We start from the raw sequence: 21302 nt of genomic DNA, 5'->3' as shown, positions 1-21302 counted from the left end.
CTCTGTGTGCAGACTTTGATGACCTAAGAGAGTGCAGACCGATGGGGCACTAGTCAGCAAGTCCATGAGGGGACAGACTTCAAGACTTCAATCAGATGACGCATATTTTACATTATGTTTTTATTTACATGCAGTTTTACAAATTATTATTTTAAAAAGTAATGGCATTGATAGATAGGGTAAAGGAACACACTTTAAACTCACTATTGAATATTTGTTTTTATTAAATAATTTCAAGCAACACACTGACAATAAAGCATTTGATAATAAAGAACTTCTGAAAAACAAAGTGCACCTATGACTACAGCAACAAAACCCCATTGTTTTATATCTTTAGAGAACAAATAAACATGATTCAGACACATGGATGGTTACAGGCAGATGCACAGAACACAGTAAAACGTATAGAAAGAACATACCACCATATATTAGCAAAAATAGTTATAAAATACACACAGCCACACTTCTACAGGTATAAATAGCACTGTTAGACCGAATGTTGCTATATCAATAAATATAAGCAATCTTACAAGCTACAGCCATGTGCATTAAATTATTTTTTCCTGTCTTGATATTTTAGAGACTCACAATAATTCTAAAATTGAAACAACAATAACAATAAACTGAATAGGAGTAATTCCATATCTCCGGAAAATTAAATAAAACAAAGTTTTGAACAAGTTCTACACATCAGACTGCAAAGTTATTCTTTATACCCATGATAAGCAAGTGATCCGCCGTTGACAATCAGGAAAAAGCGATTATTAAAATACATTTTTAATCCGCAACTGAACATCGCCTTGTCCGCCATGTTTTTTCCTCCAGCTCAGAAACTACAGTTCTTCTGATTGGTCTGTCGCAATGACTGTTGGGTAGCGGACTGCCGTGAGCACGGAGCAGCGCAGGCTTCGACGGAGGGCGCAAAGGGGGCGCTCGCGAGAACCCTCGCAAGCGCTAAAATCACAAATTGGACACATTATGGACTCCTAGACTTAACAAGCACGCGCAACTGAAGGCTACGAGACCGCGAGTCCACATGAAGTACGCCATTTGGGAGAGGGCCACCGGCTGTGTCTCACTTGGAAGGACACGTCCTCCGGAGGTTGCGTTTGTCGTAGCATACGTCATCGAGGCTGTCTCGTTTCAGAAAAGCGAGTAGGACACTCCGAATGTAGCCTTCCAAATGCGACCTTCTTTCAGAATTCGGAGGTGTATCCACTGATCTATATAAATTGAAGGCTGCATTCGGAGTGTCCTACTCACTTTTCTGAAACGAGACAGCCTCGATGACGTATTCGGCCGACAAATGCGACCTCCAGATGTGTGCAGAGTATATAATATGTATAATTATATTAATATATCATTAATATAAAGTATTAGACTAAAAGTACACCTTTAAAATCTATTTTCTTTTCTCTCTACATCATTATAACTCTCCTAAATGTTACCTCATACGTTCCCTTCTCACTCAAAGCGCTCGCGCTTGTAAAAGAGTGGCGTGTTGTCATAGCAACCATGTTACGTTCCGTTTCCTTTCCTACAAAGCAGTCTCGTTTAAACGAGACTTGTTTAAAAGAGGACGCTCGGTATACTGCAGCCTTCAAAGGACGCGTCCTATCTAGCACGCAGCCTTCGAAACGAGACACAGCTACGGTCGGAACCGCTCTCCGATGAAAGCTTCTGTCCGGCCACTCCAGCGACTCTGAGCGCGATCACAGAGGCAGAAAAGCACGATCAAACGACAGATCTAAAGACAGAGACAGGTACTTAAAAACCAGAGACGCTGAACTGCACCTCCAAGTAATAAATAAATAAGATAACAAAAAATAAAAGCTTGTAGAAATGTCTGTTTATCAAGTACTGATTTGATTCGAGAGTACTATTGGATGTTGTGTAGTCTTTAATTGTAATATCTATCTATCTGTCTGTCTGTCTGTATATCTATGCAAATGGTAGAGGCTTGTATGACTCACATCTACCTATTATAATCAAAATAAATGAATATAATAAAAATGCAGGTAATGTTATGCTTTCCAAGGCTGTTTATAGGAAGCGTGCACACATTGAAACAGCATTTGTGTTTGGATGCTGGTTGATTGTCAGCACAAGAACATCAAATCCAACCATACATTGTAAAAGAACAATAAAATGTCTTGTTTGGAAACAAATAGTAAAGTAGGGCTAATGAATAAATGTAATGAAAATGTGATGTGTTTCTTCTATATTTATGTACAGTATAAGACATGATAAATGAGTTACTTTAGCTCTTCAGGAGACAACCACAATGACCAGAAAAAACACAAGAAAAAGAAGAAACACAGGGATGAAAAGAGCAGCAGGAGGAGCAGAAGCTTGGAAAGCGAGAGATGGGAGGAGCAGCAAAAGTGAGAAGAGGAGAAGACCGAGCCAGAGCCCCAGCTGGGAAAGATGGAGGGAGGAGAGGAGGAGTAGAGAGAGAGGGAGAGGCCAAAAGAGTGAAGAGAGAGCGAGACAGATGGGGGGGACAGCAGTCGAGACAGGCGAAGCAGTCTCCTCGAGTGCCTCCAACTCCTCGGCTGACTCTGATCAGGGAGGGGAGACGTCACAGGGTCAATCCTCTGTCAAAGAAGACCGAAAGAAACAGAAGGAGATGATGAAAGCCCTGGAAACTCCAGAGGAAAAGAGAGCCAGATGTCTTGCCAAGAAAGAGTGCTGGAGTGAAGAGTACATGGGTTATACCAACGCAGAAAATCCGTTTGGAGATAACAACCTGCTCGGCACGTTTAAGTGGCAGAAGGTGAGAGAGATTGATTGGAAAAGCAGGAGCCATATATATCGTGCCATTATAATGTTGGACTCCTCTAAGGGGCTGTTCACACAGGATGCATTTTTGCATTCCGTCTGCTGTAATCTGTAAAGAATTTTTTAATTTTCATGACTTAATACTATGAGTTAATTTCAAGTATTTCAAGACTTTAATTTCCATGATTTTGTAAGACTTTATGAATTTCTGACTTTTTAGAAATTACTTTCCATGACTTTTTATTAAAACCTTAAGTTGTGGAAATTGATAAAGACATGGACATTAATACATTCTTAAAGTCATAGAAATTAATATCTCAAAGTCATGGAAATTTCTGCACTGAATCTTTTCTAGTTATGCTAGAAATATTTGTTCAGCTAGACACTGGTCTTTCTGAGTGCAGTCTCTATAAAATGATTAAAAATCCTTTATCTAGTAGTCACGAACATCTAGAAAAGTATTTGACATTTGATGGAAATTAATTGTTCAAAAAGTGTGGAAACTTTGTTACTGTATTCTGAACATACTCTGAATGATTTGTCCCACTTGTTTTCCAGGTGCACTGGAGGGTTGGCATCTGAAGATGAGGAGGCAGGCAGCTCTCAACAAGGAGCCAATCGGACAACAGGAGACCGAGAGAGGGGAGGGGAGAAGGACAAAGAAGATGGATGGAGAAGAGGGTGAGAGGTCTGGAAAGAGCAGTCCCGAGGAGAGGAAGGGAAAGGGGAATGAAGAGGAGGAGGGACAGAAGGATGAAGCTCCAGAGGCTGTGTTAACAGAAGAAGATCTGATCCAGCAGAGTCAGGCGGAGTATGACTTGGGCCGGTATAGTCCGACGCTCCTCCAGCTCTCTGAGCTACCGTTGGACACACACATCATTGACATTGAAGAAGACCTGCAGAGACTCCAGCTGGCCCGCAGACAGCTGCAGGCGGCAGATGCGTATCTCGCGATGACATCATACATTTCATACCAGATTGAAATTACAGATCACGTGCTTTAAAATTGTCCCTATCTCGATTGCATTGGGAATATCGTTAATGGTGTGTTCTAAGACAAGTTTAACTATTTCTATTGTTCATACCTTAAGGATTTTGACCAAACACAACGTATTAAACTTTGGTATTTAACTTGTCTCATACCATTTCCAAATCCTAGAAAACACAAAAAATGGGATGCCTTACTAAGAGTTGGTCACATTTGAACTGGCTCACATTTTGACTTCTGGAAAGATCTATTCATGAAAGAGTACTAATGCAACTTTTATTTCCCATTTACCATAAAGGTGATGCAAATGAAAGTGCTGAGGATGTGTTTGTGCATCGTGCTAAAGAGGGTATGGGCGGAGACCAGGCCCAGTTCAGCATGGAAATGCCTTTGACTGGAAAAACTGACCTGTGGGCCAATAAATACCATCCACACAAACCTCGCTTTAATCGCGTTCACACCGGCTTTGAATGGAATAAATACAACCAGCCGCATTACAGCTTCGACAACCCACCACCCAAAATCGTCCAGGGATACAAGTTCAACATCTTCTACCTTGATCTCATTGCCAAATGCTCCACACCGCAGTACTTCCTGGAGCCTTGCCCCGAAAACAAAGACTTAAGAATTGTGTTTCCATACCGGACCACCGTGTGAGGACATTGCCTTTAAGATCGTTAACCGAGAATGGGAGTATTCCCATCGCCATGATTTCCGCTGCCAGTTCACCAATGGAATCTTTCAGCTGTGGTTCCACTTCAAGAGATATCGCTACAGGCGATAAGGTGGACAAATGTGCCATTTCTATTGCCATCTTGTTTGTTAAAGGGCTAGTTAAGTTTCCATACTTGAATGACCTATCCCTTTAAGTACTTACCGGTGCAACTCAATTTCTGTAAATGTACGATTATTTGGTTCTGTTACGCTCCATAAATGGATTTGATAGCATTTGCTTTGTATTAGCAAAGGTTCTGATTATGAATCACAGTGAATGTCCCATCTTTTTGCTCTGAAATGCAATTGTTCCAGAGTTTTTATGCCAGAATATTTGTGTTTTGATACCATACACATCGCTGTTAGTGGAAGAACAGGTTTTCAGTGGTATAGACTTCAACTTGACATTGTTCAAAAAGGCTGTTTTGTACATTTTCCATTTCACAGGCACTTGGCTAGGGCATTTGATTCCTTTTTAAACAACTTGTCTGTATTTTAGTTCCTTATGTCTTGAAAAAATAAGATTCTTTTGATGTTGTTTGAGATGCTACATTAAAGATTGTTTTTAAAATTGCAGCTGTTGTTTGCATGAAATTCTTTTGCGCTCCTTTTTTTTTATTTATTTTTTTTTTATTTATTTTTGTTTTCACATCAAGACAATTTAGTTTGTTTCTTGACAAGACATTTACAATTACCCACGTTTTGTCCTCCCCTCCTCTCCCCCTCCCCAAAGACACATAACAACAAAGTACATCGAAGACAGTGGAAAAAGTAAACAGTATGGAACCTAGTCAGGATCAACACAATTTTTAATTTGACATGATTGAAGATGTGAGGGACAGATGTAAAAATAGCCCAGATAGCACACGAACCCCTCCGAGATGTCTGTTCTAAATCTTTTCATCTGGGAAGCATCACCATCTAATTCACATCTGCCAAACATCTTAAAAAGATCCAATTTATAAACAATCTAAATCATAAACATCTCAAAGATATCTACTGAATGTCTTTTTGACATGCATCTCATAGACGTATTGCAGTTGAGCAAACAACATAAAAGAATACATCTTCCAGATGTAAACACACCAATTAAATAGACATCTGGATGATGTACGTGTGTGCTATCAGGGAGAATGCAACATTAAAAAAATGTCTTTGCAAAAAAATGTACAGGTAATAAAAAAATCTGGAAAACATGGGTTGTCCAGACATGATGTAGGACTTCTTGAACCCTATTAAACAGATTATATGTAAATCTCTCACAGCCTCTTCTCATTTGTGTCAAATAAAATACGGCATGTACCTAAGTTCTGTTGTTAAAATTAGCTGTCTGTTAGCTGTCTTAAACAACACATTCCTGAAAAAAATCCAGTATGTAAAATAAGCTGCATTAAACGTTAACTTCAAGATGCAGTCATTTGACACTTGTCTTGGCATCTTGTAAATACGTGAAGTTCATTCTTGTCCATGTAGGATTGCCTTTGAAGGCAACATACTTGGCTCAGAGGCTGCAACCGCAGCAGGTTTCAACAAGAAAAACGTAAAACTCACTTTGGCCCAAATGGATGTTCTCAAGCTAAAATAAAACCTGTTGAACAATAGAAATTTTCAGAGACGGAATTAATATCTTTTAGCCTCAGATGGTACACCCATACATATCGCAAAATGACACTTCCTGTTTAAGCAGGCGGTACTTGGCAAGGCTTAGAATAAGTAGCATTGTGGACCAGGCCTTTTGCCACAAGTCAAAAGTCTGGCAACATGAAAATGTTTAAAATTCTATAAAAGATTAAAATGATAATGTCTGGCTGTGCAAAGCGATTTTTTTAGCACCTCAGTATCGTTTCCTTTGTTCATAGGGGTCACTGTTGATGAACGATGGTTGAAACTTGGCTTTGGGAGTGAAGATATCGATTCATCAAGGACACAAAATGAACCAGAACAAGATTAGTGAGAGTTTGTAGCTGCAAAATAGAAGCCAGCTCCATTGGGTTTGGTGCTTATGAATTGCTAATTATTTACATTAGCTGCATTAGTGAGTCCAAGGTAAGGTTTGCATATAAAGATAATTTCAAATTTCAGATTCATCATATATATGTCTCAGTGATACATGACCAGAGGAACCAACAATGGTTGAGAGTCTGTCTGTTTCTCTGGAGTCTGAACACCGCTGGTCGTTAGCATGGTTATTATTGCTGTTCAAGTTGCTTGCTGATGCTATTTTATGATCTGAAGCCTGGTTAGCAGCGATATTCTCTTCGCAATTGTTAATCGCGTCCTTAACCTTTCTACGACAGCACAGCAAAGGTAAATGGCCCTTCCAGAGGTTCCATGTTAGTAGCATAGCCAACATTAGCGTTAATAATACCACTATGACCACTAGGGTGTGCTGTTTTTCATGAACTTCATGTAGTGATGCGGTAGTCCCAGATCCTGACCACAGTCTCAGATCATATGCTGCATGCTGGGTTTCGTATTTCCGCTGGGAGATGGTCTCGATGGAATTGCAGGTGTAGTGGCCATTGGCGTCTCCAGAGGCGTTGAAGATCATCAAGCTGTCAGGGAGGATCTGGAAGGTGTTTGAGGTGTTGACTGGTCGTCCGTTTACCTGCCAGTGCACCTGTGCTAGGTTGGAATACGGCTGGCACCACAGTTTCACGGTATTGCCGGGGAAAAAGGAGATGTTCACTGGCTTACTGTCACCTGGAACACAAGGTTTGGGTCTAGCTGTAACTTTTGATTTGTTTACAAGGACATACATTGTCAATACACTAGGATGTATTACAAACCTAATGGTGAACACTGACTGGGGTTTCCCTCTCTCAAACTTTGAACCATAGTGCTGTGGAAGAAAAATGATACATATGTATGAGAAATATGCTAATATTAGTTTTAGCAATGGTGTAGAAAGAAAAAAAAATATCCAGGTCACATTTCACCCCAAAATCAAAATATTATATAATGTATAAACTGTATATATACTCACTGACCACTTTATTAGGTACACCTGTACACCTTCTTAGTCATGCGATTATCTAATCAGTCAATCGTGTGCCAGCAGTGTTATACATAAAATCATGCAGATACAGGTCAGGAGCCTCAGTTAATGTTCACATCAACCATCAGAATGGGGTAAAAATTTGATCTCAGTGATTTCGACCATGTCATGATTGTTGGTGCCAGACGTGCTGGTTTGAGTTTCTGTAACTGCTAATCTCCTGGGATTTTCACGCACAACAGTCTCTAAAAAAACATCCAGTGAGCGGTAGTTCTGCAAATGGATACACCTGCGGAGAATGGCCAGACTGGTTCAAGCTGACAGAAAGGCTACGGTAACTCGGATAACCCTTCTGTACAATTGTAGTGAGCGGAATAGCATCTCAGAATGCACAACATGTCGAACCTTGAGGCGGATGGGCTACAGCAGCAGAAGACCACGTCGGGTTCCACTTCGGTCAGCCAAGAACAGGAAACTGAGGACAGTTAAAGACTGGAAAAACATCACCTGGTCTGATGAATCTCAATTTCTGCTGAGGAACACAGATGGAAGGCCCACTGCAGACTCAGCTTTATGTTCTTGGTTGAAGAAGTGGAACCCAACGTGGTCTTTTGCTGTTGAAGCCCATCCGCCTCAAGGTTGTGCATTCTGAGATGCTATTCTGCTCACTACAATTGTACAGAGGGGTTAACTTAGTGGTTATTATTTTTCTAATGCCCACAAAAATAGATAAATGTAATAGAGCTGTTCAGGTTGTCTAGGTAGTCCAAAAAACAAAACAAAAAACAAACAAAAGAGAATTCGCTATGGGTTCACTCTAGATTTTCCCATTTCCTAATGGCAGTTTTGGATTTTTGAGTAAAACTAGGTCTGTGGTAAAAATTACTTGAAGACACGTGGATGTTTTTTGTTCTACATCATAAATTATACACAGTTATACACAAACGTCAATTTTGAAGCTGCACTGAAGCAACATACATTTTAAAAAAAGAAACAGGATGATTCAAAATTTTGAGATATGCAAATGTGTAATTTATGTTGTAGAACAAAACATAGAAGTATCTTAATGTAAACTAAATCAGGCACAGACCTTATTTTACTCATAAATCCAAAAATGTCATCACAAAAACCCATAGGAAATTCCAGAGGGAACCCATGGTGAATTTGCCTTCCAGGTTCGCCTACAAACTGACATCACGGCTAAACAGCTATATTTAAGGTTAATTTTTCATTGTCATTTTAGGTTTCAAATATAATTTTTGTATTTTTATTCTTGGGCAGGTTCAGAACATAATGACACCGAAAGTGAAAAAAAAAAAGTCAAAATGTGTGGGTAAAAATGCCCCTGCAATGAATTCTTCTGTTTTTTTATTTGTAACATCTGATATAGTTTTATACTCCATTATAGTCCTAGTTATACATATTATGGCATGAAATATAAGTTGATGTTGACTTCATTTTAAGGGTAAAAGGTAATAAATTCTCAGTTTTGAGGATTTGTTTTTATTGAATTGATTAAAGTGAAGTATTCGACATAAACAGATGAGATGCAGATTACACTGAAAATCAAATATTGCCCCTAATGTAAAAGTTAATTTCTGACATTGTTTTAGGGTTACCCAGATATGTTCTTGACGGGGTCAAGGACTTCACAAACTAACTGGTTTTATCACATAATAATATAATTTGTTTTTCCATTACCTGGCTCTGTGTGTGCTGTTTATTGTAGCACAGTGCTTATCATTGAGGTCCCAGCCACAATACGGATCCCTGGCCAGAACGCAGTCCAGACAGCTGTGGTACCTCCCACATTCATTAATAGACATCTGCACCACGCCTACCTCCGAACCCACGTACAGCTGTTGCTGAGAAAACATTACACACACATACCGTAACTATCGCATTAAAGAAATATTACTAGTTATTTTCATCTTAATGCCTTTGGACATTATATGCTGCGATTACTGCAAAGTGCAGAACATTTTTATTCATGCCTCAGCTGAACGTATTATATTTCAACCCAAAATACTCCTCTAATACAGCACAGTGACACATGCAGAAAATACACATAAATGTATTTCGCAGGCACTTTCACTTACAGTGCATTCAAGACATTTTACTATTGCAAATTCATTGCCTTTTCATTTTTATCACCATGCTTTTATCTCTATGTACTAAAACAGGCCTGTTTGTTACCTTGATGTTGGAAAGTCGTAAGATCTTGATGGGCTCTGAGGGCTCAAACAGTTGAATCTCTTCCATAATGACCATCTCGCCATCATAATTCACAGCTTTCAGCACTGAACCACTCGCTGATACACAACACAATCATAAAACATAGATAAAACACATTTCAGTTAAAAATGCTTACAAAGCTGAAAAAGTTAAAGACACAATTAAATGGGTTGACGTATTTCAAATTGAAACAGTAAGTTTGGTTGGGAAGGGCTTGTCCATTTTTTAAAATAGCCTTTAATTTATATCACAACCATGAACCATGATTTTCTACTTTCTATTGCTAGTCAGAGGCAATTGGTATTAAGCATTGTCATTGTAAAGAGATGTGAATCATTTTCACACGAAAATGTAGATCCGCATTTTAAAATGCAAGATTAGCCATTTATATTTTTAGTCCATTTTCACCTAGAAGAGCAAAACTATACTAAAATTAATTTTGTTAACTTTTAGTAGCACACTAGCATATAAGGCTTTAAAGCTAACAGACAACACTCCACTTTTGACTTCAATGCGAAAAACAGTCAAACAGGGTTCATCCCTGGTAAAATTAAACTCAAGATACATATTCACGAGGGATCTTTACTTGTGCCGATGAACATGACCTGATGGCTGCTCCCGTCCACGGCAGTCGCTGTGGCCACCACAATCCTAGTGAAAGCAGCACCTCTCTTCACCAGCAAGGGGCGTACTCCAATGGGAAAGACTGGCTGGTCCATCAGAGGCTTGTCTTTAATAAACTGCAACGTTTTGTCTGGCAGATCCAGAGACTTGGTGATGCTCTTTTCTCTGGCGTAATTATCAATGCACTATTACAAGAGAAGAAACACAGTGAGTGAAAGTTTGATTGATTAGCAGTGTTATTGAATGAGTTTCGGCAAATGAATGAAAGACTCACTGCTCCAGGTCGTGGATCAGGCAGTTCACCTGTGTACATCACCCACTTCAAAAACGACGTCTCCACGGTAACAGGGGCCTTGAATTTTCCCTTCGAGAACACCGATCTGATGTCTTCAATTCTGTACGCACATACTGCAGAGTGTTGCGAGGAGTCCCTGTTAGTCAAACACACCACATCAATTACATACATACTGTATATTAGGTCGGGGTCAAGAGGTGTGGGAACTAGTTGACATTATATTAGTGTCAGCCTCAGGCAGCATGCCCACAGACTGTTTAAAGATGCAAATTGTACGTAAAAATGTTCCAAACAAGTTTCAATATGTTTGTCTGGCTCTTACGCAACTTCGAGGAGTCAGGGTGCACCGAATTTTAGCAGTCTGCCTCGAAACAATGTCATGTTTACAAGGTATCAGGTTGCTAAATTTGACGCTTCCAAAGACTTGCTGGATTTGAGTTCATGTGGAATTAAGTCTTAGAAAATATAGTAAGTTTAAGACAGTTAACAGCAAGTAAACAGGATGTCCTTGAGCAAAAATGTTATGTACAGAGTTATGTACATGAAATAATCTGGGTTTTTTTTGTATTACTTTTGGACGAATGGAAATTCAGATCGCAAAGTCTAAACAAATCGTATACAGATTTCTTCTGTGTTGTCTGTACGACCTTTTACAAATGACTGCTGTGATATTATTTGAATGAGCTATAACCTTGTTGTACATCATTCTATTTTGTGGTATCAGAAATGTAAAATTTTCCCGCCACTAAATGTCACATAAAAAAGCCATTTATGGTTGGTCGCTTTACATGGGGGTCAGATGGACCGTCCACAAGTTGCCAGTTCTTGGCCAGAATCAGCTGCAAAGTGGACCAGACTTTATGCAAATAATCGGAATTTGCAAGATTTAGTATACTGCTTAGCTTGATCAATCTAAAGACTGTGGTACCTTATATTTGGACATTGATTTGCTGATCGAGTGTGAAAATTTAAACTGATACACTTAGGGGACGTTCAGACCAAAAACAAAATAAAAAAGGGCTAAAAAAAGCTAGACACAGCGCAACACATATAACAGAACAGCATATAACAGTCCTGACTGAGAATGTGTGGCGCATTATGAGTGTAGACAGACACAAAAATGCTTTCAGTGTGATTGGCCCTTTATACATTTATTGTTTGAGTTTCACTTATGAAAATGCATACTTGAAAATGAGCTGCCGATGGAGTAAAAGAGCTCAAGACTCAAACTCACGCTTGTGGGGTAAAGACAGCGTAAAAAACACAGGTGGTCCAGTTGCCAGGGCACCAGTGGAACACATCCTGAACCAGAAGAGGCAAGATGGTGTTTGGAACGGGACAGTCGAGCCTCGCTTTCAGGAATGATGTCCACTTCCTCTGCAGTGTCCTTAGTCCACCCAAGTCTCCCTGTCAAGGACAAGATGATTTCTCATTGTGGGGACTATATGGCATAGACAGGAACCACTTAGCATGTTCACATCTTTAAATTTAATTTAATCACCCTCATGCAATCCCAGATGTGTGACTTTCTTTGTTCAGCAGAACACAAACAAAGATTTTTGGAAAAATATCTCATATCTGTAGGTCCGTACAGTGCAAGTGAATGGTGATCAGACCTTTGTAGCTCCAAAAATCACATAAAGGAAACATGAAAGTAATCCATAAGTCTCCAGTGGTTAAATCCATATCTTCAGAAGTGATATAACAGGTGTGGGTGAGAAACAGAACAATATTTAAGTCCATTTTTACTCTAAATTTCCACTTTCAATTTCAGATGTGAAAGTGAGAGTGTTGATTTAGAGTAAAAAAAAGGACTTAAGGACTCACCCATACATATTATATCGCTTCTGAAGATATGCATTTAACCACTGGAGACTTATGGATTACTTCTATGTTTCCTTTATCTGATTTTTGGAGCTACAAATGTCTGATCACCATTCTTGTATTGTATGGACCTACAGAGCTGAGATATTCTTCTAAAAATCTTAAATTGTGTTCTGCTGAACAAAGAAAGTCATACACAACTGGGATGGCATGAGGGTGAGTAAATGATGAGAGAATTGTCATTTTTGGGTGAACTATCCCTTTAAGAAAGAATGCCAGTTATTAAGCGATCTTGCTGGTTTTCTCAAACTCTATGTCTGATAAAAGATCATCTCCCTTCATACGACTCTAAGTGTGTTTACCTTGCATACACGGGCCACCCGAGAAACGTCCACCTTGGTGTAAGAGTCATATTCCACTGCTGTCTCACTGAAGAATAGGTAAATCTTATCGTCGTCTCCCTCTGTGTTACTTTCTCCCTCTGGTATGTGGGCCATGTGGATGAAATTTGGTTCTTAAATGACAAACAAAACAAAATACAAATGTGCCATCACACTAGATTTTGTTTTCCATCAATTATATATATATTGAATGCATACAAATGTGGGAGAGCGGAATCGCAAATACATGCAAGTATAAGTTAAAGGCATAGTTCACCCAAAACTGAAAATTCTCTCATCATTTACTCACCCTCATGCCATCCCAGTTGTGTATGACTTTCTTTCTTCTGCAGAACACAAAAGATTTTTAGAAGAATATTTCAGCTCCATAGGTCCAGACAATGCAAGTCAACAGGGCTCAAAACTTTGAAGCCCAAAAAGCACATAAAGGCAGCATAAAAGTAATTCATACAACTCTAGTGGTGTAATCCATGTCTTCAGAAGAGATATGATAGATGTGGGTGAGAAACAGATCAATATTTAAGTCCTTTGTTGCTATACAGTCTCCTCCCTGCCCAGTAGGGAGCGATATGCATGAAGAATGTGAATCACAGGGATTTAAAGTAAAAAAAGAAAAGGACTTAAATATTGATCTATTTCTCACACCTGTCATATCACTTCTGAAGATATGGATTTTACCACTGGAGTCATATGGATTACTTTTATGCTGCCTTTATGGGCTTTTTGAGCTTCATAGTTTTTGACCCTGTTGACTTTCATTGTATAATAATCTTATAAAATCTTCATTTGTGTTCAGCAGAAGAAAAAAAGTCATACACATCTGGGATGGCATGAGGGTGAGTAAATGATGAAAGAATTTTCATTTTTGGGTGAACTATCCCTTTAACTTTCACCTTTCACTGTGTTCCAAAGTTTGGTGAAGTCTGACCTGTGAATTTGTACAGTGAAAAGATGACTGACCAATAGAGGATCATAGATTGACCTCTTGGCTCAAATACAAAGACTACAGACTTCAAAGCTGTATGATTTCAGTGTTGCAGGAAAGTGAAGTAGATATTACATTTTAATTTAATTATTATTTGTTATTTATAATAAATTCTTTATTAGAAACAAAAGCCATAGAGCGTGATTTAATATATCCTGTTGCCCATATTCAGTGTGAGGGCTGAAGTAATTGTGCATGCTTAAAAACTTAGCGTGACCGCACCTTTAGGAAGAAACACTTAGTGGCCACTTTATGTAGTAATTGTTTTTAGACACACATATACATCTAATATGCCAATTATGAAGAAGCAACTCAGTGCATAAAGCATGTAGACAGGGTCAAAGGGCTTAAACCAAACATTAGAAGGGGAAGAAGCGATTGGTGGTGTCAGACAGAATAGTTTGAGTGTTTAGAAACTGCTGATGTCACAACAGTTTCTCAAAGTTAACAGAAAATTAGCACTGAGATTTGAAAAACCCTGAACCTGTTCCTCACAAAGCATATTGGCTTCAAAAGACTTGGAATAAAGAGCAGGACAGGACTCAACAAAAAAGATGGACTGCTGGCCCGGGCCAGTGTGAGAGAATTTTGGGCCAGTTGACGGGACTGTCACATGCCCTGTTGGGTAGCTGTCACTTGCCCAGTGCCGCACTGAAAGTAAATGTTCCTTTTGTTGATCTTGTAAATTAGTTTTTCTGCCTTGCAAACTTAAAACTGATGTAACTTTTTCTGTGTTAAGACACTTTCTTATCCTAGATTAATATGCAGAGACAAATATAAATAAGCCATTCATGGGTTCATTTTCTCAGAAACTGTAAGCACTGTCTTTCTGTGGTGCTTTGAAAATTACTCTGTTTCTAGTGAGTGATGGAGTGGGGGGCGGGACTTTCTCTTTGTTTGACCAATGGCAGATGGGGGGCGTATTCAGAAAACTGTTTTAAAACATTGTTTATTTTTGCAATTCCGTTAGGTGGCACAGAAATTACAAAATTCAGCTTTAAATAATTAGATTTCTGTGATGTTTTGAACATCGCTGTTGCGAATTCTGCTGATTTAAACTTTTCACCAAGGTAACATAGCCTACAGATAAGTGTTTTTCTTTTTTACTGATGACTCAGTAAGAATGGGTTGAACATTAAAATAATCATAATTTGCATCATATGCCATAGTTTTCCCACAAAGCTAGTTTATTGAAAGAAAAATGGACATTTAAAGGAATAGTTCACCCAAAAATGAAAATTCTCTCATCATTTACTCATGCTATCCCAGATGTGAACTTTCTTTTTTTTTGCTAAACACAGATTTTTAGAAAAGTAACTAAGCTCTGTTGGTCCATTTAATGCAAGTGAATGCATATAAGTAATCCTTATGACACCAGTAGTTAAAACCTTCAGAAGTCTTCAGAAGCGATATGATAGGTGTGGGTGAGAAACAGATCAATATTTAAGCCCTTTATTACTATAAATTCTCCTTCCTTCACAGTAGGTGTCGACATACACGAAGAATGCGAATCGCACAAAATAAAAGAACTCTTAGGAAGTGGACATTTATAGTAAAAAAGGACTTATATATTGATCTGATCTTACAAACACCTATCATATCACATCTGAAGACATGGATTAAACTACTGGAGCCGTATGGATTACTTTTATGCTGCCTTTATATGATTTTTGGAGATTCAAAGTTCTGATCTCCATTCACTTGCATTGTATGGACCTACAGAACTGAGATATTTTTCTAAAAAACTTAACTTGTGTTCTGCAGAAGAAAGAAAGTCATACACATCTGGGATGGCATGAGTGTGAGTAAATGATGAGAGAATTTTTATTTTTGGGTGAACTATTCCTGTAATAAGCAGGTATACCTAATAAAGTGACCACTGAGTGTGGTCAGCCACATTAAAAAATTCTGACTGATCATTCAAAGCTTGGCCTTACAGTAGCTGTATTGTGTGTGTGTGTGTGGGCGGGTTTGGGTGGTTTATTTTAGTTACAAACTGATAATTACAAAGGTATTATGCTATAAATGTGGTTTATGATGACATTTCTAGTGTCCCCATTATTCAAATGGCTTAAAAAACATACTAAACGATGTTTTTTTGAAAATGTAAAAATGCAGAAAGTTTTTTGTGAGGGTTAGGTTAAGGGGATAGAATCTATAGTTCATACAGTATAAAAATAATTTCAAAATCATCTGTGGAGAGTCCTCATAAGGATAGCTGCACCAACGTGTGTGTGTGTGTGTGTGTGTGTGTGTGTGTGTGTGTGTGAATGTGTAGTTTATATGTCACCATTGAGCCAGGTGCTTTTAATCTCTGTTCGTATAGTTTCCTCTGAGTGGCGCATCATGACTGGCTCTGAGCCCCTGAAGTTCATTGAAGTGGCAGAGTACAATGCTCCATCTGCAAGAGAGAAAGAACAAGAGAGAAATACAAAGACGACTAAGGATGATGTGGAACACGTTTGGCACTAAATTAACACTCCAAAAAGACAAATTAAAGTAACATCTAGAGTTTAATACAAATTTATCTCTATAGACAGCATCTTTGGCATGCTTTTTATTACCCCAAAAAGTTATTTTAACTTATGAACCAGTCTGTCAAAAAGAGCAGGAAACATACAATAATAATGCAAAAAACAACGGAAGTCTATAGGGCAAGTGTGCTAAGTGTCTGAAAGCAGCAATGTGAAGTTTGTATTTTTGTTAAAGAACTTACATTAATTCTTAAAAGTGCACTCAGAAAGATTTTAGCTGGCTCTTATTTGTCCCATCGGTCCCAGTAGTACTTGTGTTTTTGGACTCTATACTGACACCCATCGTCCTGGAGACTGGAAGATTGTTTGCTGCCACTTCACACCGAAGATGTTTGTTTATCTTCTATTTTGTGTTTTTCTCTGTCTTATACTACACACATCTCTATTATGAACATACTTGTATTCAATCCAAACAAATTTTCACGTGTTGTTGCATTCTGAACTGTGACCGGGCAGCTGCGAAAAGCAAGCCCTCTGCCGGCCCTAGAACGGCGTGTACTCACGATTGGCGTTTGCTGTTGTGACATTTATCTGTGATCAGCGCATTGAGAGGTGCAGGACGTAGAGGTTTGTTTCATCACTCCCTGTTGTTTGGACATTTTATCTTTTCACTTGCACTCATTCTGTTTAGACTGTCTGTTGGATCACACTCCAGCTGATACCATTTTGTAACGGGGTTCATTAGTAGAGACAAGTAGGAAACGGGAAACATGACTTCAACTCAAACAGGAAATCTTTTATTTCCTTAACTCAAAAACATTCATTTAAATGGAACACAGTCAGGACACGTGTGTGCTAGCTCTCTCTCCCCCTGTCTCTAGTGTGGTTCCTCCTTATATGGCTCTCCCCATTGCTCACTGCAATCAGAAACAGGTATTGTGCTCAGGTGTGTGCACCCTTACCGCTTCTCTCTCTCCGGACAAACGCTCCACCACGCCCCCCACCTCCACATACCCCCATCGCCTGACTCAGACCAGGGAGAATTGATCAGAATTTAAATGGTTTATGAATCTCACATAATCCATTTATTATCACTAAATATTGCACAAGATCTTTTTTTTTTTTAAACTTGATTTCTAGTTACTAGAACAGATTTTGTACCTCTTTTTGGAATTTATTGACAATTGACCCAAGCTAATGCACCTACATTTTTGTGTTAAAAAGGCATTTTTTAATAGATATTTTTTACTATATTAAATACCATACATATAATTTTCTGTCCTGTTTATCACACTACTTTTTTTAATGTTTAACCAGAAATTATTATACATTTTTTTTAAGTCTTTTATTTTGTAAAAAATGACAGAAAGTCACATTTGTGGTGTTCCCGGTCAAAAATGACCGGCCCATTAAAATGCATATAAATCTCTCATATTTTCACTAGATATTGCATTCAATATTTTTTTTAATTTCATTTCTAGTATAAAATACAACAGGTTTTGTACTTTTTTTTTTTTTTTTTTTTTAACTTTGGGACAAAAATAGCATTATTTATTGATTATTTTGACTATATAAAAAAGATTTTCACAAGATTTTCTGGGGTTTTTATCATACAATTATTATTTTAGCAAACATTGTTCTTACTCTTTGTGAGAATGGGAAAGTTCCCAAAACACATTGTTATAATTTGTTTCCTTTGTTCCTGTGGGATCAAGAATATTTCAGAAGTCATCTGGGATATCAAAGTGTGTGTGTGTGTGTGTGTGTGTGTGTGTGTGTGTGTGTGTGTGTTTGTGTGTGAGTGAATGTGAAAGTACCCAAAACACATTGTCATTTTTTTCCAATGTTCTTTTGTTTCTATGGAGTCGAGAAAGGTTAAAAAGTTGCCTGGGATATCAAAGAATCAAAGTGTGTGTTTGTGTGTGTGTTTATGTTCGAAGACAGATGTGCTCATCTAATGGTTGGACAGGCTCCTGTACAATATTTTTTTTTTTTTTGTAACCTCATCCATTCATTCCTAATGGCCGGTCATTTCTGACTGGGAACACCACAGGTGTGTGTGTGTGTGTGTGTGTGTGTGTGTGTGTGTGTGTGTGTGTGTGTGCGTGTGCGCACATGTCCGAGCACACATACACTCACCCACACACCCCACGCACCACCACATGCCCTTTGGATTCCCAGGCAACCTCTGAACCTTTGCTGCATTGGTAAAAATCATAAAAAATTTCAGAGCTTGCCTAGGAAACCAATGTGTGTGTGTGTGTTATGGGTGTGTATGAATGTGTACACATGTCATGTCTTATTAACATTAATAAGCAAAAACAGGGTTAATAAGCAAAAACATATTTAGCGCACCTCTAACCACATACGTGTGCTATTTGAGCTGTTGAATTTATCAAAATCATTCTTTTTGAGGTGAGACTACTTTTCTAGGTGAAGGAACTTTTGGTTTTGAGTTACCAATGAAGATCGTGTAGGTGGAGTTTTCTCCAACAGTGTTTTATGGATAGTAATATCTCGTCCCTTTCTGGTAAGAATATCATGTGAAAGTTACAGTATTTACTGGGTTTATGTAGTCATGACATGAGTTGAAAGATTGCTTTTAACTTTAAACAGGCAAAGTTCTTAATTCTATCACACCCGTTTTATGCTAAAATGAATACAATTTTATGCTTACTCTTTCAAATCAAAAGTGGCAAATTTTAAATGTTGTGCTGCACACTTGCCAACTAACTTTAATGAGTGTATTAAAAGTGCATTAATATAAAGTGCTGTTCCCTATCTGTCACTCACTCGACGTTGTGTCGATGTAGTGACACTAGGGGTCACTCTTGGGAGCCCGAGACACCTCTGGTCTTTGATAAAAGGCCAATGAAAATTGGCGAGTGGTATTTGCATGCCACTCCCCCGGACATACGGGTATAAAAATAGCTGGTATGCAACCACTCATTCAGATTTTCTCTTCGGAGCCGAACGGTCATGCTCATTGAGCTGAATACTACTGTTCATTCACCTCTGCTGGATCTGACGGCGCATTTCAGTGGCTTCTCCCTCCTCTGCACTGGTGCACTGCAGAGAACGCCCCTGGGCGCTTCGGCAGAAAAACTAGAGAGTATATTTTCTGAATGAGCCTTTTCCCCTCTAAAAGAGTATATATTTCTCTAAAAGAGCGGCACACACGGAAAGTCTTTTTAAAGACGCATCTTTTTAAAGATGCCTTTCCGATTGTGTGTTATTCCTGGTTACGGTCGTTATATCTCAACTTCGGATGGTCATGATCGCTGTCTTTCGTGTCTGGGCGCGACCCACATGGAGGCAGCGTTTATGGATGGTTCATGTTCTCACTGCGAGAACATGACCATGGCAACGTTGTGGTCGCGGCTTGCTTTCGTAAGTATGAGGCCAGCGCAGCTTGCACTGGGGGCGATTTGGGGACCCCAATGGGATTGTCTCCGCCAGGTATCCCCCCACGGACCTCCCATTCCCCAGCATGCTCATCTGCCCCAATCGGGCTTCCGGATGAGTTCACCGGCTCGTCTCACAGGTCAGGCTTCTTGTTCGGAGCCCGCGAAGATGATGAGCTCTCAAGCGCAGCATCGGAGAGCGGGCTTGTCCAGTCTAAGTCAAACTCCAATCCGAGAAAAGAGATGCTCTGAACCGGGAGGAGCTTGCTCTTTTCCCAGTTGACCCGAAGCCCTAGTCGGCTGAGGTGTGAGAGCACCAAGTCCCTGTGTGTGCACAACATGTCTCGAGAGTGAGCTAGGATTAGCCAATCATCGAGATAGTTGAGAATGCGAATGCCCACCTCCCTTAACGGGGCAAGGGCAGCCTCTGCGATTTTCATAAAGACGCGAGGAGACAGGGACAGGCCGAAAGGGAGGACTTTGTACTTATACGTCTGACCCTCGAACGCGAACCGCAGGAAGGGTCTGTGTCGAGGAAGGATCTAGATGTGGAAGTACGCATCCTTCAGGTCTACCGCCGCAAACCAATCTTGATGCCGGACGCTCGCCAGAATGCGTTTTTGCATCAGTATCTTGAATGGAAGTCTGTGTAAAGCCCGGTTCAGTACTCGCAGGTCCAAGATTGGGCGCAACCCACCGCCTTTTTTCGGTACGATGAAGTAGGGGCTGTAAAACCCTTTCTTCATCTCGGCTGGACGGACAGGTTCTATCACGTCCTTTCGTAGGAGGGTAGCGATCTCTGCGCGCAGGGTGGCAGCGTTTTCGCCCTTGACCAAGGTGAAGTGAATACTGCTGAACCTGGGCGGGCGCCTGGCGAACTGAATCGCGTAGCTGAGTCAGACGGTCCAGATCAGCCATAGCAACGGATTGGAAAGCGCAAGCCACGCATCCAAGTTCCGCACGAGCCTTACGAACAAGCGCACCCAGTTGGTGCTGGCCTGTTTGAAGGCATTCAAAAAGAAAACAGCGGTTCCACTGAAACTTTTTCAGAGGCTCCTGGGGCATATGGCATCCTCGGTGGTGGCCACCCTGCTCAGGTTGATGCATATGAGGCCGCTTCAGCACTGGCTCCAGACTCGAGTCCCGAGATGGGCATGGCGCCATGGGACACATCGTGTGGTCATCACGCAGGTCTGTCACCGTCTTTTCAGCCCTTGGACTGACCTCTCATTTCGACGAGCAGGTGTTCTTTTAGAACTGGTCTCCAGGCGCATTGTGGTCATGACAGATGCCTCCAAAATGGGCTGGGGCACTGTTTGCAACAGCACACAGCCACCGGCCTCTGGACAGGCCCGCGACTGCATTGGCACATCAATTGCCTCGAGTTGTTGACAATTCTGCTCACCCTGCGGAGGTTCCAGCCATTGATCCGGGGCAAGCACGTGTTAGTTTGGACAGACAGCACGGCAATGGTAGCATATGTCAACCGCCAAGGCACAACTCGCCCGCCGTCTCCTCCTCTGGAGTCAGCAGCACTTCAAGTCGCTGCGAGCCACTCACATCCCGGGCAATCTCAACA

The 21302-nt window shown here is 40.0% G+C and overlaps 2 protein-coding genes and 1 pseudogene across 5 annotated transcripts in view; 2 read left to right on the top strand and 1 right to left on the bottom strand.

Moving 5' to 3' along the window:
• The first annotated feature begins 1169 nt into the window (after window positions 1-1169).
• LOC127441224 (cactin-like) lies at window positions 1170-2896 on the top strand. The gene is made up of 2 exons (XM_051698399.1): window positions 1170-1763; window positions 2273-2896. The coding sequence occupies exon 2, from the start codon at window positions 2285-2287 to the stop codon at window positions 2894-2896; it is 612 nt and encodes a 203-aa protein (XP_051554359.1). The 5' UTR covers window positions 1170-1763; window positions 2273-2284.
• A 299-nt stretch (window positions 2897-3195) lies between these two features.
• On the top strand, window positions 3196-5053 carry LOC127441223 (cactin-like; annotated as a pseudogene).
• A 153-nt stretch (window positions 5054-5206) lies between these two features.
• The window catches only part of LOC127441545 (semaphorin-4E-like), a 32139-nt gene continuing 16043 nt past the window's right edge, over window positions 5207-21302 (bottom strand). For 2 of the 4 annotated variants that reach the window (XM_051699096.1, XM_051699097.1), the window contains exons 7-15: window positions 16136-16246; window positions 12822-12973; window positions 11870-12042; window positions 10615-10771; window positions 10303-10525; window positions 9678-9793; window positions 9183-9346; window positions 7273-7325; window positions 5207-7186 (exon numbers count right to left, since the gene is read on the bottom strand). In XM_051699096.1, the coding sequence (XP_051555056.1) occupies window positions 6555-7186; window positions 7273-7325; window positions 9183-9346; window positions 9678-9793; window positions 10303-10525; window positions 10615-10771; window positions 11870-12042; window positions 12822-12973; window positions 16136-16246 (1781 nt within the window). In that variant the 3' untranslated portion in view covers window positions 5207-6554. The remainder of the gene's footprint in view (window positions 7187-7272; window positions 7326-9182; window positions 9347-9677; window positions 9794-10302; window positions 10526-10614; window positions 10772-11869; window positions 12043-12821; window positions 12974-16135; window positions 16247-21302) is intronic. The other 2 variants (XM_051699098.1, XM_051699099.1) reach the window with 2 other exon arrangements.

This window comes from Myxocyprinus asiaticus, chromosome 5, assembly GCF_019703515.2.
Source record: "Myxocyprinus asiaticus isolate MX2 ecotype Aquarium Trade chromosome 5, UBuf_Myxa_2, whole genome shotgun sequence".
NCBI lineage: Eukaryota > Metazoa > Chordata > Actinopteri > Cypriniformes > Catostomidae > Myxocyprinus > Myxocyprinus asiaticus.
Note: the sequence above shows the minus strand (reverse complement) of the source record. Positions and strands in the feature narration are given on the sequence as shown.

Coding starts and splice junctions, on each gene's coding strand:
- LOC127441224 (XM_051698399.1), top strand. CDS start 2,285: ATGACCAGAAAAAACACAAGAAAAAGAAGAAACACAGGGATGAAAAGA.